Source organism: Sipha flava, unplaced genomic scaffold (genome assembly GCF_003268045.1).
Source record: "Sipha flava isolate LNK unplaced genomic scaffold, YSA_version1 67_pilon_pilon, whole genome shotgun sequence".
Classification (NCBI taxonomy): domain Eukaryota; kingdom Metazoa; phylum Arthropoda; class Insecta; order Hemiptera; family Aphididae; genus Sipha; species Sipha flava.
Genome location: NW_020273607.1, coordinates 1,815,956 through 1,832,295, shown reverse-complemented (window position 1 = coordinate 1,832,295; position 16,340 = coordinate 1,815,956). Strand labels below are relative to the sequence as shown.

At 26.2% G+C, this 16,340-nt stretch overlaps 1 protein-coding gene across 1 annotated transcript; it reads right to left on the bottom strand.

Annotated features, from left to right (window-relative positions):
- Nucleotides 1-4,078: 4,078 nt before the first annotated feature.
- On the bottom strand, nt 4,079-14,652 carry LOC112691856 (maltase A3-like). Its single transcript, XM_025566276.1, has 10 exons — nt 14,431-14,652; nt 14,156-14,305; nt 6,418-6,597; nt 6,205-6,359; nt 5,719-5,844; nt 5,400-5,614; nt 5,136-5,328; nt 4,513-4,955; nt 4,289-4,432; nt 4,079-4,213 (listed from the first exon to the last, which is right to left on the bottom strand). Exons 1-10 carry the CDS (start codon nt 14,609-14,611, stop codon nt 4,141-4,143), a joined length of 1,860 nt encoding a protein of 619 aa, XP_025422061.1. The 5' UTR covers nt 14,612-14,652; the 3' UTR covers nt 4,079-4,140.
- Between the last annotated feature and the right edge of the window lie 1,688 nt (nt 14,653-16,340).

The following is a 16,340-nucleotide window of genomic DNA, read 5'->3' as shown; positions in this document are numbered from 1 at the left end:
GTCACCTTGCAATGTTAAAATTGTTAAAATTTCCTTGATCTCAGAGTAGCGTTTTTTAACTTTTTGTAATTAAATTTACCAGTAAGCTCATCTAGTGTCTACTAATCTTTTTAAATGCATAACTTGAATTTTTTTGTCCTTTTGGATTTAAATGTAAAATTCATTAAAAATTTGTACAAGCCCTGAACCGTATAAATATAATATAAAAAAATATAAAAAAATCTACTACAGCTTTAACACCTTGAATTGAATTTACTAAACAGAGATTAAGACGGTGAGTATGACAGTGTACATATATGGCCTTTGGAATAACATTGGCTATTCTGGTTTGGACTCCAGAAAAGGCATCGCTCATCAATGATGCTCCATCATAACATTGAGCTATACAACGGTTCCGATCCAATTTATTTTCATCAATAATTTTCAAAATGGCATCACATCTTTTCATGTGATAACTCCTAACGTTTTTTCTTGGATAATTAAGTTTTTATCAAAAATCAAATTAAAAAACTTAACTGTTCTTTTTTACTTGAATCTTTTCTTTTTATCCACCAACACAGCATAAGCACCAAAATCACTTATGCTACTCAAAAGATTCTTTTTTATGGATGATGCAATTATATGTATTAGATCATTTTGGTAATCATGACTTGTACAATGACTATACCTTGATTGTAATTTTTTTTATCATTTTATCGTCATCAAATGATTCAAGTGAATCAATGAGATTGCCTTTATTTGATGAATTAGTTTTTTCGTCATGTCCACGAAATTATATTCCTTGTTTTCCCAAGAATAAAGTAGTCTTAAGTAAAAATTATACATGTTCTCGATTTTCTTCAATTTTTTGTAATCTAGAATGAACTAATAAGTTATTAACTGATTTATCATTTTGTTTTGTATTCAAATATAGATTCCACTTCCCAATACTAGCTTTATGATTTTCACTTAATGCATGCTTCCTAAAAGCTTTTACTTTATACGACCATGAGTTGAAAATTTTATTAACAAATACATAATTTCCTAAATGTTGACCACGTGTAAGTGCACTCGAAAGAAAATATCTACACGGGAAGCAATATAAATAAATAAATTGCATTATTAGATACTGAGTATTCAATCTAATTAAATAATGAATAATAATTTGCACTATAAGATCTATTTTCAGAATTTCTTGTATATATACTAATTAAAGGCTGTAGAGGCTTTTGATCTTTAGACTGAGAAATATTCAATACCTAAATACATTTTTATTACATTTTAAATTAATATATGAGTTTACACTTTTTTTAAAAATATATTTAGATACCTTTTGTGAAATATTCTCAAATCCAGAAATTTCTTTGCTCCTATTGATACCTACATCAGTTTCAGATATACATTTATTTATACTGCTGTCAACAATCAAATTATCATTCTCATTAGTTACAGCAGAATTGTTACTATCCTGTAAACATAGCTGGGGCGAGGGAGGGCATTTATTTTATTTACACACGAGCCCAAGTTAGTGTAGTTGTGGCACTGACCATCACAGTTATTTAACTCGAAAAAAATATTAATTCTTTTGTGTACTCATGACAAAATTGTCATCATCCAATTGTACAAGATAAAATTAAGTATTTCGAATTCATATTTTACTCACTTTAACTGTAGGTAGTTGCATTTTGGGTTTTTTAGCCAAACATATCATTTAAACTATAACAGACAAAGACGGTTTAGAGCAATAATTTGTTTTTTTGTCTCTTAAACGAGCAGCCCCTCTCTTTCTTTTACTTTCCTTATTAGAATTAATGTGGCTCATAATGAAGACAATTTCAGAAAGTATATTTGATTAACAAAAATAAATTAAGAAAAAAACTCAGTAGTTGAGTCGTAGTTGAGAAACCAATTATAGTTATAATACTTATTATAGTTATATTGTCAGTTATCAATGTTATTGTGATATAACAAAATAATTCTTATCATATATCGAACACTGCCCAGGCTCCTGATACCAGCTATGGTAGTACGATCGTTGCGTTGTGTTACGTTTCAATGCATTCCGTTCCTATAATTCTGTATAATGTATACAATATACATTTAAATGTTAACGTTAATATTTGAAAGTGATGACACTGATAAAAGTTATGAGCCACCCATAGATATATTTTTCTTTCTCTATCTTTAATATCTAATTGATGTATATCCCATTATTTATAAAATATTTTTATATTATAATCTTATATTATATTTTAATTAATTAATTCAATTTAACTCTAATAAATCAGGCATCTGCGCTACATGAAATTAAGACAGGCTAATTATGATACTGGGAAAAATAGGGCAGCCAATGCATACCCTGCGATACTCCAAATGGTGCCCGTGCTGTCGGGTGTAGTGTTCTGCATGGTCCGATCTTATTGTATAAAAATAAACGAAGGATCGGTTCGGTCCGAATCCATATTTTTAAGAAAGATTTCGATCCTGTTCTGATTTAAACTATACTAATTTCAGTTTAGTCTGGTCTCAATAATCAGATCGGATCTGTTGTTCGGTATTCTGTCTTTAAATTCATAATATATACACCAATCTTTTTATTTATTATTACTTACTATATTCGTGAAGAGTTAGAATTGCATCCGGAGTATATGGTTCGATAAATAAAACACAGGAATATCTTTTTTGGTTAGCGAACATTTTTGGTATTAAAATTTTTATACATTTTGATTTGAATTGCGGTTTTAAAAATTAATTTAAATAAGGGTTTCGGTGAGGTTCCGATGCTCAATATTCAAAGGGTTTCGGTTCTGAAACCGGTTCATTTCAGTACGGTTTTGTTTTGAATGTCTTTATAAAATTTTTCAGCATCACATGGTATCTTAAAAACTTTAGTTAATTTAATAACATCTTCCTTCTTTGTTAATGTGACGTGAATATGCATAAATAAGATATTAGCTTGGCCAATAACTTCATTATTACTATATCTTGTTATAATTCATACTTTAGTTAGTTAACCTTCATATGACACATTACACATATCCAAGAATTATAAGATATAATGATTAAAATCGTCATCGTCCTCGTCCTCGTCGTTATGAAAACGTACAAAAAAACAACGGTTTTAGTATAAACAAACAATTTATAAATATACCGATTATTTTAAAAATAAACCATTTCACGTATGAAAAAATGTATATTAGTATTTATTTTTTAATTTAATTTTATATATATATATATAAATATATATATATTATTATTTATTTTTATATAATATTTTATCATATATCTAAACGATTGTTATACATATTTAAAAAACTGAAAAAAAATCTATTTCGATAATTATATACAATATTTTGATATTTTATAATTTTTCTTAAAAAAAATAGAAACCTACGAGAATTTAAGTAGAATATTTTTTATAGAAATATTTAAATCTATCATTAAGTTCTGTGCATGTTCACCTAAATCCTTTACTTTCTGGATTAAATAAAAACAAAATGAAAACTACCTTCTTTAGCTAAATTTTAAACCTAATAAGGCACCGAAGGGATTAAATGAAACTTTTCAAATTTCATCTAAATTATTTACATATACGACTTAAATAAATTAGGGGATACTGTATTAAAAATATACACTAAACAAATAAGGATTACCCTAATATGTATATAAATATTATTATGTGATTGTGTGTTATAATATTTTTTATTAACATTAAAAGGAATGGCTGACAACTACCTTTGACCAGACGATGAAACTGCTCTTGGGGATCGATCGCCAACAAGTCACTCATCTGATACACACAAACATAACAGAGTGACGTGTCTTACAACGTCTAAATCATTATTTCTTTTTATTTATTTATTATTATTTTTTTTTTTTTTTTTGTACTAAATACAATAACTATAGTAATTGTTGTGAATTGATTTAAATTAATTATTTTTTGTATTTATTTAATTTGAATCGATGTGAAACTGTAGCTACAAACTTAGTAGTAGAGTAATAATATATAACCTAATATATAAAATAATATCTTTATAATAATTTTAATATATAACTTGGTAATGCAGTAACAGAGTAAGGTAATAAAATCCAACTGAAATAAAATTCAAGCAATACAACATTTTTTGTTATTAATTAAACGACAAATAAAATATTCACGAGTTAAAAAAATGATGACTCCAACACAAGTGATGCCTTGGGTCTTAAGGTAAATGAATCCGTTTTAATAACATCCCTATAAATTTTACATAATTACAATAAAAATCAATATTTTTGTTAATTATATGAATTATATTAAGTCATTTCATACCCAGTAAATTGTTCCGCAGTAATGCTGGCAACTTTCACTGTCATTTTATAAGGAAGAAAAAATTGAAACTTCCTGAGATTGATGTTTTCCATTTCACTACCCATGTTTATTACAACAAAATATGATTTGAAAATGTTGTTACTTCTAAAAATTAAAATCAATACTAATAATTGATATAATTAAAGATTTAAATGAATAATAACCAAACATTTACGATGATTTACCTGGAAAAAGCCAAAACGTATTTGGATACTTCATAAAGTTTTACATTTCCTGTACGAAAAACGTCCAACTTCCTCAGCTCTACAAGTTGTTTAAATATATTTAAATGACTACGAGTAGTAGGAATGCTTTGGGTTTCGACATTCAAGGTAACATAATTTGGATTTACTGGTAGCCATGTTTTGGTTTTATTAGAAAACCCTGCTTGAGGTCTTGAGTTCCACTGGAATGGCGTACGACTTACTTCTCGAGCACCAGAAAGACCCAACCTTTTAGACATACTATCAATGAGTTGATCTTCTCTCAAATATGTATCTGTCATTCCCAATTCATCACCCATGTAGACAACAGGTGTTCCAGGTAAGAGCATTTGAATCATGCAAATGCCGTCTATCGATTCGTTTTCATTTAAGGAAGTTGCACGCCTAGAGTCATGATTTCCGATCTATAACGTAATTTCCATCACGTGAATTAATTATTGTTAATTATATATTGATACTGCAATGTCATAGAAAGTTATGTATACATATTCAATGGAAATATTTTAAAATTTTTTATGAAAAAATTAGGAAAAAACTATTAATAAAGTAAATTTGATGCATAGTAAATTTATATTTATACTTACGGTCCAATTAGGCCATCTATCAGATGAATATTGAGATAAAATTTGAGAAATTACTTTGATATAGTTACTAGCTGGACTATGACTTAAATATATAAGAAAACCGTTAAGTAAGATATGACCACCAGGATTCGTTGAATTTCCGTAAAACATCATTGTCCTTTCTATGTCATCAATGGTTTCAATTAACAAGACTCTGTAAATAATTTTTTCTTGTGTATTTTTAATCATAATTATTTGACATTTTTGATTGTAAATTTGACGAACCTCGTTTGGCCATCCTTTTTTTTGTATTCATCAACAACAGATCTCCAAACACTTAACTCAACTAAGGATTCATTTAGACCTATAACAACTCCATATCTTTCTGTGTTGTTCATAGGATTTTTCATGTCCATCAAATTTTGCTTCTCGTATAAGTGTGTGATGGCATCCAATCGAAATCCATCGACTCCTTTATCGATCCAGAACCTTATTAAATTCTAAATCAAAGGATGATAAAATGAAATCATAAAATAATGAAATCACGATAAATTCTATACATTTTATATAGATCCTTTATAATTATCTTATCCTAAATAATTACTTTTATTTCTTCGCGGACTAAAGGATTCCAAAAATTTAAATCTGGCTGTTCTTTATGAAATTGATGTAAATAATATTGATTTCGCTGTTCATTCCATTCCCACATACATTGTCCGTCGTAAGTCAACTAAATTGTATATATAACATAAATTAGTTTGAATGTTTTATTTTTATAGCTAAGAAGGATGAGTTAATGCATTGAATATCCTGTCAACTTTTTATTAATTTATTAATATATGAATTGTAAGATCGTATCAAATGTATTTATCAAAAACTAAAAAAACTGTTAGAAAAAAATTGCAGTTATTATTGAAATGGGAGAAAAAAAAAACCCTCGAAAAACGCATGCATTATTTTTAAGGATTTATCATATATGCATAGAAAATATTTTTTCTAGTTGTGAAAATAATTATTTTGTTCGGTGAATTCAATTTGAAAAACAACCATTGAACGAAATATATAATTAAAATTTTTACTTCTTTCATACCCAATTGTTTGGAGGTTGCCTGGTGCCATTAATATATTTTGCATCGGCCCATATATAATAATCGGTAAATGGTTCTATTTTTTGCACAGATTTAATAAACCATTCGTGCTCATGACTTGTATGATTAGGTACCAGATCCATAATTATTTTTATTCCTATACATCAAAATACATTATTTTCATTAGAATACTCGTACAAAGAATATATACAGACCGTTTTCGTGAAGTTTTTTTAGTAGTTCATCGAAATCATGCATAGAACCCATTAATGGGTCTATACTTCTGAAGTCTGTTATGTCATAACCCAAATCGAATCCTGGAGACGGATATATCGGAGTTAACCAGACTGCACCTATTCCCAAATCTTTGAGGTACGGTATGTTTTCAATAACACCTTAAAAGTTAAAATGTTTTACAACATTATAATTTTATGAATACAATTTATTACTTAAAATGCAATTTTTAATTTGATAGATTTTAATTATTTTCACTATAAATTATTATTAAAATCTTGATTTTGGAACCATTGAGTAATATCAATATTTCTATTTCTAATTGTTTTCTTCTTTAGAAGTCAACCCTAAGTTTGGTTTTACAGCATTCTTCCATGTTCTTTCCACTCTTCCTTGTTACTGGCCATTCTCTTCAGTTCATTGTAGATTCTCAGTTTAGCATTTTTAATACCTTTATTGATTAGCGTTGTTCTAGAACGTCTTCTAATTCTTTTGGTCTTATATTTGTCCTTCCAGTATTTTATGGTGTAGTTCCTCCTCAGCATAGGTGGTACTACGGGAGGGGCAAGGTAGGCGGCTGCCCCCCCTGCGAGTTATTACTCTCCCTATACATTTCAAATATTGGTTGGTAACCCCTCATATTACAAGCTTATTTAGAGTCTGCATGGTTATAAGTAATAATATTATTATCTACAATCGTGGGAGCCATTCATGTAAATATGCTGATAAGATTTTTTGCGTCAACATTTTCAATATTATTATTACAATTTATTTTTATCATTGACAAATCATGAACCAATATTATTACTTTATTATTATTTATATCAAAAACGTTTTGTATGATTTTATACTTTGATTTGACTTGAGTTTTTTAGATAATATTAATTATAACAAAAATTATGAACTCAAATCAAATTAAAAAAATAAAAACTTAATACGACTTTTTCATTCAAGAACCATCATAGGCGGCTCTACGAGGTGTGCCGGATGTGCCTTGGCACACCCTAATGTGAATAATATGAATAAAAAAATCGAATAATTACAATTGAGTATATATGTGCATACACATTAATTAAATTTTAGTTTTTTGTAAGTAATATTGCAAGTGTTCAGAATAAGTCTGAAATAATAATTACGTGTATATTTTACCAATCGTTATTTTACATCATTAACAAAGCTTTTACTTTTAGAATTTAAATCATAATACGGTTTACATGTATGTATTTATAGCCTCCCCTTTATATTTTGAAAAAACAACTAAAAAATGACAGGGCACACTCAAATGTATCACTCTGGGTCCGCCTATGAGAACTATCACAGGCAAATTGTGGTAAGTCAATATTTTAACATTTTATAAGATAAAATAATATATATGTAGGTATTTGTAAGTGTATTGTTCATTTTAAAAAATAATCTTATTTGAAATAAGTTAAAATAGTTATCAAAAAAATACTTTTTTTATAGTATTTCTAATCTAAAGATTTAGACAAAATAGTATTAATATTTTACCTAAAGTATTTCCTGCCCCCCTGCCAAGAGGGTCTAGTACCACCTATGCTTCTCAGTACAGTACAGATATCTGAACTGAATGCATGTTTGTTTACCAACTAGTTCCGTTATTGTGTTTATTAAATAAAGTCAAAGTAAACTCAGTGATTATACAAACCTGTTTCTTTCTATAATCGTTTTCTAAAATTGTAGTATAATATTATTTTAAAAATGAATTCACAAATTTCTAAAAGAGATACACTCATCAAAAAATCAACAAGCTCAAGTCATTCAAATCAACATCAACCAAAATAACCAACGTTATCTGACATCTGGAATTTGTTAATTTCTATATAATCTAAGGTATCTTCTCACGACTCTCATTTTAAAAATATTAACAGTAAATTATTACGTTTAGAGAATAACTACAGCTCTATGAAAGCGTTGATGGACGATTTTCATCTAGAGTTGTCTCAGTTAAAAACAGACCAACATGCTTTAGAATCTGAATTATCTTCGATTCGACAAAAAGTTGCTAAATTTGAAAATACTCAAACATCATCGCATTTACTCGATTTTAATAATATTTATAATGAGTTCCACGATAGAATTACTAGAGAACAAAATATCCTTATCTTTAATGTACCTGACTCTGCTCATGAATTATCTTCTGATTCTGAATTAACTGTCCAGGAATTACTTAAAGATTTATCTTTGTCTAGTATAAAAATTGTACATACTAGACGTTTGAGAAATGTTGGACAAAAACCCCGCCCTTTCTTATTAAAATTATGGACATTCTCTGATGTAAATAATGTTCTCAAATCCAAATCTAAACTACGTCACATTGATTGTTAACATCAAATTTCGATTAGTGAAGATAAAACAGCTACCCAATAAGCTTACATGAAGCAATTACGTATCGATTTGGCCAGAAAAAGAGACAGTGGCGTACAAATTGGTTGATAGTATATAACAAGGGCACTCCATTCCTGATGAAAAAAAAACTAAATTTTCCCCGATCTGGTGATTATGTAAATAAAATTTATTTTAATATTAATTGTAATTCAACTTCGAGTTGTAATTTTAAATCGTTAAAAAAAAAATAAGCATTGTAAATCGCTAATAGGTTATTATTAAAATACACGTATTTATTCTAAATTAAATAATATTTGATTGTTTGTATCGTATTCTAACTATGATTATTATGTAATTATTGAAACGTGGTTAAATAGCAAGGTATTAGATAATGAACTTGGTTTTGTACACTATAATATCTTTCGTACTGATTGAGGTCCTCATAATAGTAACTGTGATCGTAGTGGTGGTGTAATGATTTGTATTCATAATAAATATCACTCATAAATAATAATATAAAACTACAATTTACCCGGCTCTATTTTTACTAATGATAATACTGGTTTATTTTTTGGAGTCCACTCAGTACAAGCACAAATTATTTTTAATTCCTTCTCCTTTTTAAATTTGTATCAACTAAATAACACTGAAAATTCAAAAGGGTCTATACTTGATTTAGTTTTCACAAATATATCTAATTTAGTAGTTTACAACGAATTGAACTCTTTAGTTAAAATAGACTCTTATCACCCATCTATATCAATGACGCATTATTACTCAGATAATACTATAAACTATAAAAATAATGATAAAACTCACTTTGCCTATAACTTTAAGCATGCTGAATTTCGAGTAATATCTTTAGCCTTAGGACGGGTTGATTGGAACATTTTAATTGGTAGCGTAAATATTGATTTGGCCATTTTTAATTTCTATGAAACTCTGTATTGTATTATCGATAAATTTGTCCCTAAATATTATACATGTAAAAACAAATTTCCTCCTTGGTTTAATCATCAACTAATTGCTTTAATAAAAAAAAAAAATGCAATGCATAAAGCATTTAAATTATCTAACGATTATCAAACATATAATAACTTCTCAGAATTAAGGACTAAATGTAAACTTCTATCAAAATAATGCTATAAAGATTATATTGTTTGAACTCAAACTAACTTAAGATTAAACCCTAAACAATTTTGGAATTTTGTAAAAACTTGAAGTAAAGATAAATCTTTCCCTAATATTATGTCTTATAATAATATAAGTTATGAAGATGATAATTCTATTAGTAATATGTTTGCAAAATATTTTAATACTTTCTACTTTGATACACATATTAGCAAAATTGCTTCTCATGCTTATTCGAATACTTATAACAGTCAATTAAATATTTCTATCATATTTATTTCATTACAAAATGTTTATAAAGCATTAAGTACCATTGGTAATAATTATAAAGCAGGTCCTGATTTATTACCTGAGATATTATTTAAAAATTGTTTTAACGCATTACCCCGTCCTATTCAAACCCCATTTCAATTTATTTCTCTCATCTGGTGTTTATCCAATTTTTTGGAAATCCAGCTTTATAAATCCTATATTTAAATCAGATGACAAAGCATAAGCTACGAATTATAAACCTATTTCAAAACTTAGTGTCTTGCCCGAACTTTTTGAAAAACTATTAGAACCTCTATTATTTACAACATTTAATCCTATTTTAATTAATGAACAACAAACCTCTGTTTCTACACTAATATTTTGGAATTTATTAAAATTGGTGGCCAAATTGATGCTATTCATACAGATCTTAAAAAAACATTCGATTCAGTAAACATAAACTTATTAATAATCAAGCTTCGAAACTTAGGCATGGTTGACCCCCTTTACTCTTGGCTTGAATCTTATCTCCGTGATAGAAAACAGCAAGTCATAATTAATGGTAATATTTCCCATAAATTTGAGGTCCACTTGGGCGTACCTCAGGGTGGTCATCTATCTCCATTATTATTTTTAATATTTTTTAATGATATCAGATTTTCATTCAATCACTGCTAATATTCTCTATTTGCGAATGATCTAAAAATATACTATATAATAAAAGATCGGAATGATTGTTTAAAATTACAAAACGATTTAGCTGATTTGTCGTGATTTTTGGCATATCATAACCTTAGTTTTTTTCCAGTTTATTTTTAGGTTGTGTACTTCAAAACACTTCTTCATCACTTATAATGCAGTTTCAATCTCTTTTTCGTTTTTAGTTATTAAAGCAATATTATCAGCGAATATAGGAATTTGTATAATTATTATAATGACTTAAATTACAACAATTAATATGTCTTTATACATGTCTATACATTATAATTTTTTACAATCCCTATTCTCAAAAATAGAATTTTTAATTCAATATGAACACGAACTCAATACTATCTATAATAGGGCCTATAAAATAAATTTTAATTGAAATTTTAGAAATTATTTAATATTAAAAAAATTCATAAGTATATTATAGAAAAATGTTGCAGTATAAAATATCAAAATAATATATCTAACTAATAAGCTGGAATTTTAAGACATAATACTAATAATGTAAAAATTGCTTTTTAAACCAATAATATCAAACCTATATATATATAATATAACTAAAAACTGCACATCAAATTCCCTTATTTAAAAAAGGTTGAATTTACAAACTTCAATGTTTTCATATGGGTATAACTAATATAAATTTTAAAATTAGATACAACTAACACATTTCTGAAATAAAATTAAAAAAAATAAATAATCTTCTTATCAAGCCTGGGCATTAACGAGTTAAATTCCTATGCAAACTCTTATGGCAAACCGCATACCACGTGTCCCCTCCTTCAAAAATGGACGATACCCTCAACCATCCTCCTGGTTATAGCAAGCAGTCATTGAGTAACTATTACTCAGTATAGTTGTAATCGTGAGCGTGTGATTGTTACGTACATATTTTGATCAAAATATATTGTACTCAAATTTCAAAATGAATAGGTTTGTAAAAAGCTTAATTAACAAATAATGATGGTGTTAATGTAAATGACAAAAATTTAAATATTGAAATTATTATTAAATAATCAGCTTCAAGAAGTGATACAAGTTTACATTTAAAAGTTAAACGTAAATATGCTGATGGTTATTTGTGTTATTTATTTACGTGGATTGGTAATTTTGACTTTCATTTACTTGTGTGCATTATTTTTAGCGAATAATTAAGTATTAAAGTAATGTTACCCAGTAAATTTAAAAGGAATTAAATAACAACAAAACATTCGGGTGAGTCATTGAAAACCATATTTTGAACGCCTTTTAAATTCAAATAAAAAAAAGCTATATATAGTGTGATAAAAAGAGTCACTTTATCAGATAAAGATCATGAAGTATCATTTAAAGTTCCAGAACTGTTTGTTAAAAATATGATCTCGCAAATTATTAGCAAAAAATTAATAGGACCTGCCTGTTTAGCTATAGTTGAAACAATTTTGGATAATGAATCTAGAGATTTTATATATAAAGTGCTACTTTTTAACAATAATATTAGCCGCCGAATAATTTAAATGGATGATGATAATAATGAAATTATTTTAGAAAAAATTAATTAATAAAATAATTAATAAATAATTAATAATAATTATATATAATTAATAAATAATTATAAATAATAATAAATAATTAATAAAAATTTCACTACAAATAGACGACAGTACCGACAGAATTTCTTAAGCTCAATTATTAGGTTTTGACAGATTTGTTGATAATTCTAAAATTGTTGAACAATTTCTATTTTACAAACAATTAACGTCAACAACTGGAAAGGACATATTTGACGTAATAAATATTTTTTTTGAAAAATCTGTATTGTAATGGAATTATTGCTGTGGTGGCTTAACTCTTTTATCTTTACCAATACGTTGGAGCTCCGTCTATGACCGAAGAGTATAAAGGTTTTTGTTCTCTTGCTAAAATTTAAAATTTAGCTCCGATTATTATACATTGTTTAATTCATCGAAAAGCTCTGGTTGCAAAAACATTAAGAAAAAAAATGTTAAAAGTTTTAAATAGTGTTGTTAAAATTGTGAATTAAATTAAATCTAGACTATTGAAAACAAGAGTTTTTGAAACTATATGTGAAGAAATGGGTTCGGATCATAAACATTTATTTTTACACACAGACATAAAATGTTTATTACGAGGTCAAGTATTTAATCGAGTTATTGAAATAAAAGAAGAATTAGAATTATTTTTTAACTAGAAAATCTCCCAATATTCAATTTTTTTTTTTTTATTTGAAAGCTGGTGTGATACTTTAGCATACTTTGCTGATATTTAAAAAAAATCTAAATGATCTTGACACGTCAATGCATATTCGCCAAGAAACAATTTCTTCGACGAATAAAATCAAAAGGCTTAAAAAGAAAATTGTGTTTTGGAAATCTTCAACAACTAAAGGTGATTTTTCAAGTTTTCCAACATTTTCAAAATAAATGGGAAAATTCAATTTTAAAGAACTATAAAAACTTATAATCGAACACCTTACATTACTCGAAAAAAAAATTTAACACCATTTTCCGGTATTAATAAAATCTGCAGATTGGTCGTGTTGTTATTTGATTTCACAAACAATGTAAATAAAACTCATCTTACTATGACTAAAAAAATGAATTCATTGATATGAGTTTCAGTTCTAAAATCCGAATATTATTTAATAGTCAGAAAAATAACATCGATTCTTTTTGGTTAAGATTAGCTTCAGATATCCAGCTATTTTTCAAAAAGCGATAGGTACTATTGTTGTTACTATTTTCCACATCATATCTCTGTGAACAGTCTTTTTCTGCTCTGAACAATATAAAAACTAGTAGAAGAAATCGTTTGAAAAATATTGTAACTGATTTGTGTATTGCTGTTTCAAATTTTTTACCTTCAATACAGGATTTTTTTAAAACACCTGACTCAATTACCCCATTAAAATTGTATTATTTAATAAATTGTATATTAATATGACAGTATGTATGTATATTATTATTTATTTTTTATTAAAGTGTACCGAATTTTTTTTTAAATGATCAAGTGTGCCGTTAGGTATAAATATTTGGGAATCCTTGCATTAGAATAACCTTAAGATAATCATAAACCATTTAGAAAGGATATAGAAACAAAATTATTAATGAATAAAATATTAAAGAATTAATAGAAAAATTAACTATAAAAAAAACAATGATAATTATTTACGAATTATGTATTTAACTATGGAACACTTCGTGTTCGATTTAAAATGAAGTATACAATATATATAAAAATATTTCAACTGATTCAACAAAATTTAAATTTGTATTTACTTACCTCGCAAGTCTCCTATACCATTGTCCGTCGTATCCTTAAATGACCGAGGGTAGATTTCGTAAAAAACAATTTTTTGCCACCAATCTAATTTTTTAGGTTTCTTTATGTTCAATTGATTTGTACTTAAATAATCCAATAATTTGGAAACATCTGATAAAAATTGAAATATGTATGTACAATTATAATTAATTATAATTATAATTATAATTATATAATTATTAATTATAATTACAATTATAATTATGTATTATTATAATCATTGATCTTATGTATACCTTTTATTATATCATTTTCATTTGTGTTTCCAATATACTGATGTTTCTCGGAATTTTCATTCTTGTTCACATTCATATACAAATCATTAATGAAAAAATTGTCGTTTTCTACTCCATACGATTCTGCATTTCTTATTCTTAAACTTAATAATGTATAAATCACAATCACTGTTAAAAACATTTTGGATTTTAATAAAATGAGACAGTAAGTTATGAAATTATATGAAGAACTGTACGTCTAGTTTTTATATACTTATTGAAATGTATAACAAAACATCTCTATTTAATATAATCCTTAAATATACTAAAAAATTTAAAAAATAAAAAATAAATAACTGTTGAAGTATAAACTAAGTACTTGAATTATCAATTGACTTTAAATCTTTTGTTTAAAGAGTTTACATACCTACCAAAATATACGATGTTTTTACTAATTTTAATTATTTATTATTGTGCTAATTATCATTGTTCTATTTTTTTTTATATATCCATGGTATAGCTTCAATGATTTAAATTATTAGCTAACATAGATTTATTAATATTTATACTGTTTTATCCATGATAATCTTTTGATCTATATGCATATATAGGTGTTAAGTTTTATAAATCTCTATATACGCTTACGCAAGATAATAAATGATTAGTAATTTCGATCATATTAAACATTTATATAATAATTGACTAGATATCCAGAGCATGTCCCGTTTCCGCCAAAAATCCGGTTCCCTGATTTACGCATAGCTCTAGAAACGAAAAAGGTATGATTCCAGTTTCTGCCAAAATTTATTTTTGTAAAAAGACGTTTGGGAATCATGTACTATTGTTACATATTCTTTCATTATAAATTTTAATACAAGTAGTATTAATATATTAATCAAATATTTGCACAATTATATTAGAGTTTTTAAAATATTACATAATTTCATGTTATAATATGTTCATTCTATTTAATTATTTATAAAGTATAAAACAAGTGTAGGTCAAATATTATCCATAGAGTTTTGAAAAAATATATATCGTAATTTTTAAATATTTAAAAATGTCACAAAAAATATAAATTATAATACAAGTATATGTCAAGTTTCAAAAAATCATATAATTAAAAGAAACAGTTTTGACAATAGTGTACCTACTAATTTCATTGTAGTTTTTTTTTTATAAATGCGTCTTTTGTAGTTTTTAAATGGTATAATATTTTTTTGTTTTTTTTTATATTATTTTGAGTACTGTTAATTTCGATATATATATATACCTTGATAATATAATATTTAAACCCATCAAAAATCAGCATTGTTTTACCTTTTTTGCCTACAACAAATTCAATTTTGAGAACAGTAAGTAAATAAGAATGTTTAAGTGTTATTAGTCTGGTGACAGAGTATATACTGAATGGAAATATAAGAATTTAACATTTGTCAGATAATTATTGTGTACAAATTATAAATAAACTATGATATAGTGTATCGAACAGTGTATCGTTATTATTAACCGTTATTATCGACAATTATCAATAAAGAGCGGATTTTTAGGTTCTTAAAAGCTTAAAATATGATGCTAATATACTCTAAAAACTAAAATATTCTCTAAATATTCCTTAAATTTGTAAATATGCAATAGTATGATTTTTTTTTCTTAAATAATTCAATAAAAACATTAAATTACTGTTATGGGACATTCCTTTGGTAACAAGTAAATTATTTAAATATAAAAATTTAAAACAGTTCATACATAGAAGTATAAATATAATAATATTATATATAAAAAACAAAATAGTTAAATAAAAACAATGAACAATTTGTATACACCAATCCTTGGTAAAAGATAAATTATTTAAATGGAAAAAATAGATTACAGTTCCATACATAGGAATATAAATATAACTTTAAAATTTTTTTTTCCTAGAAAAATCG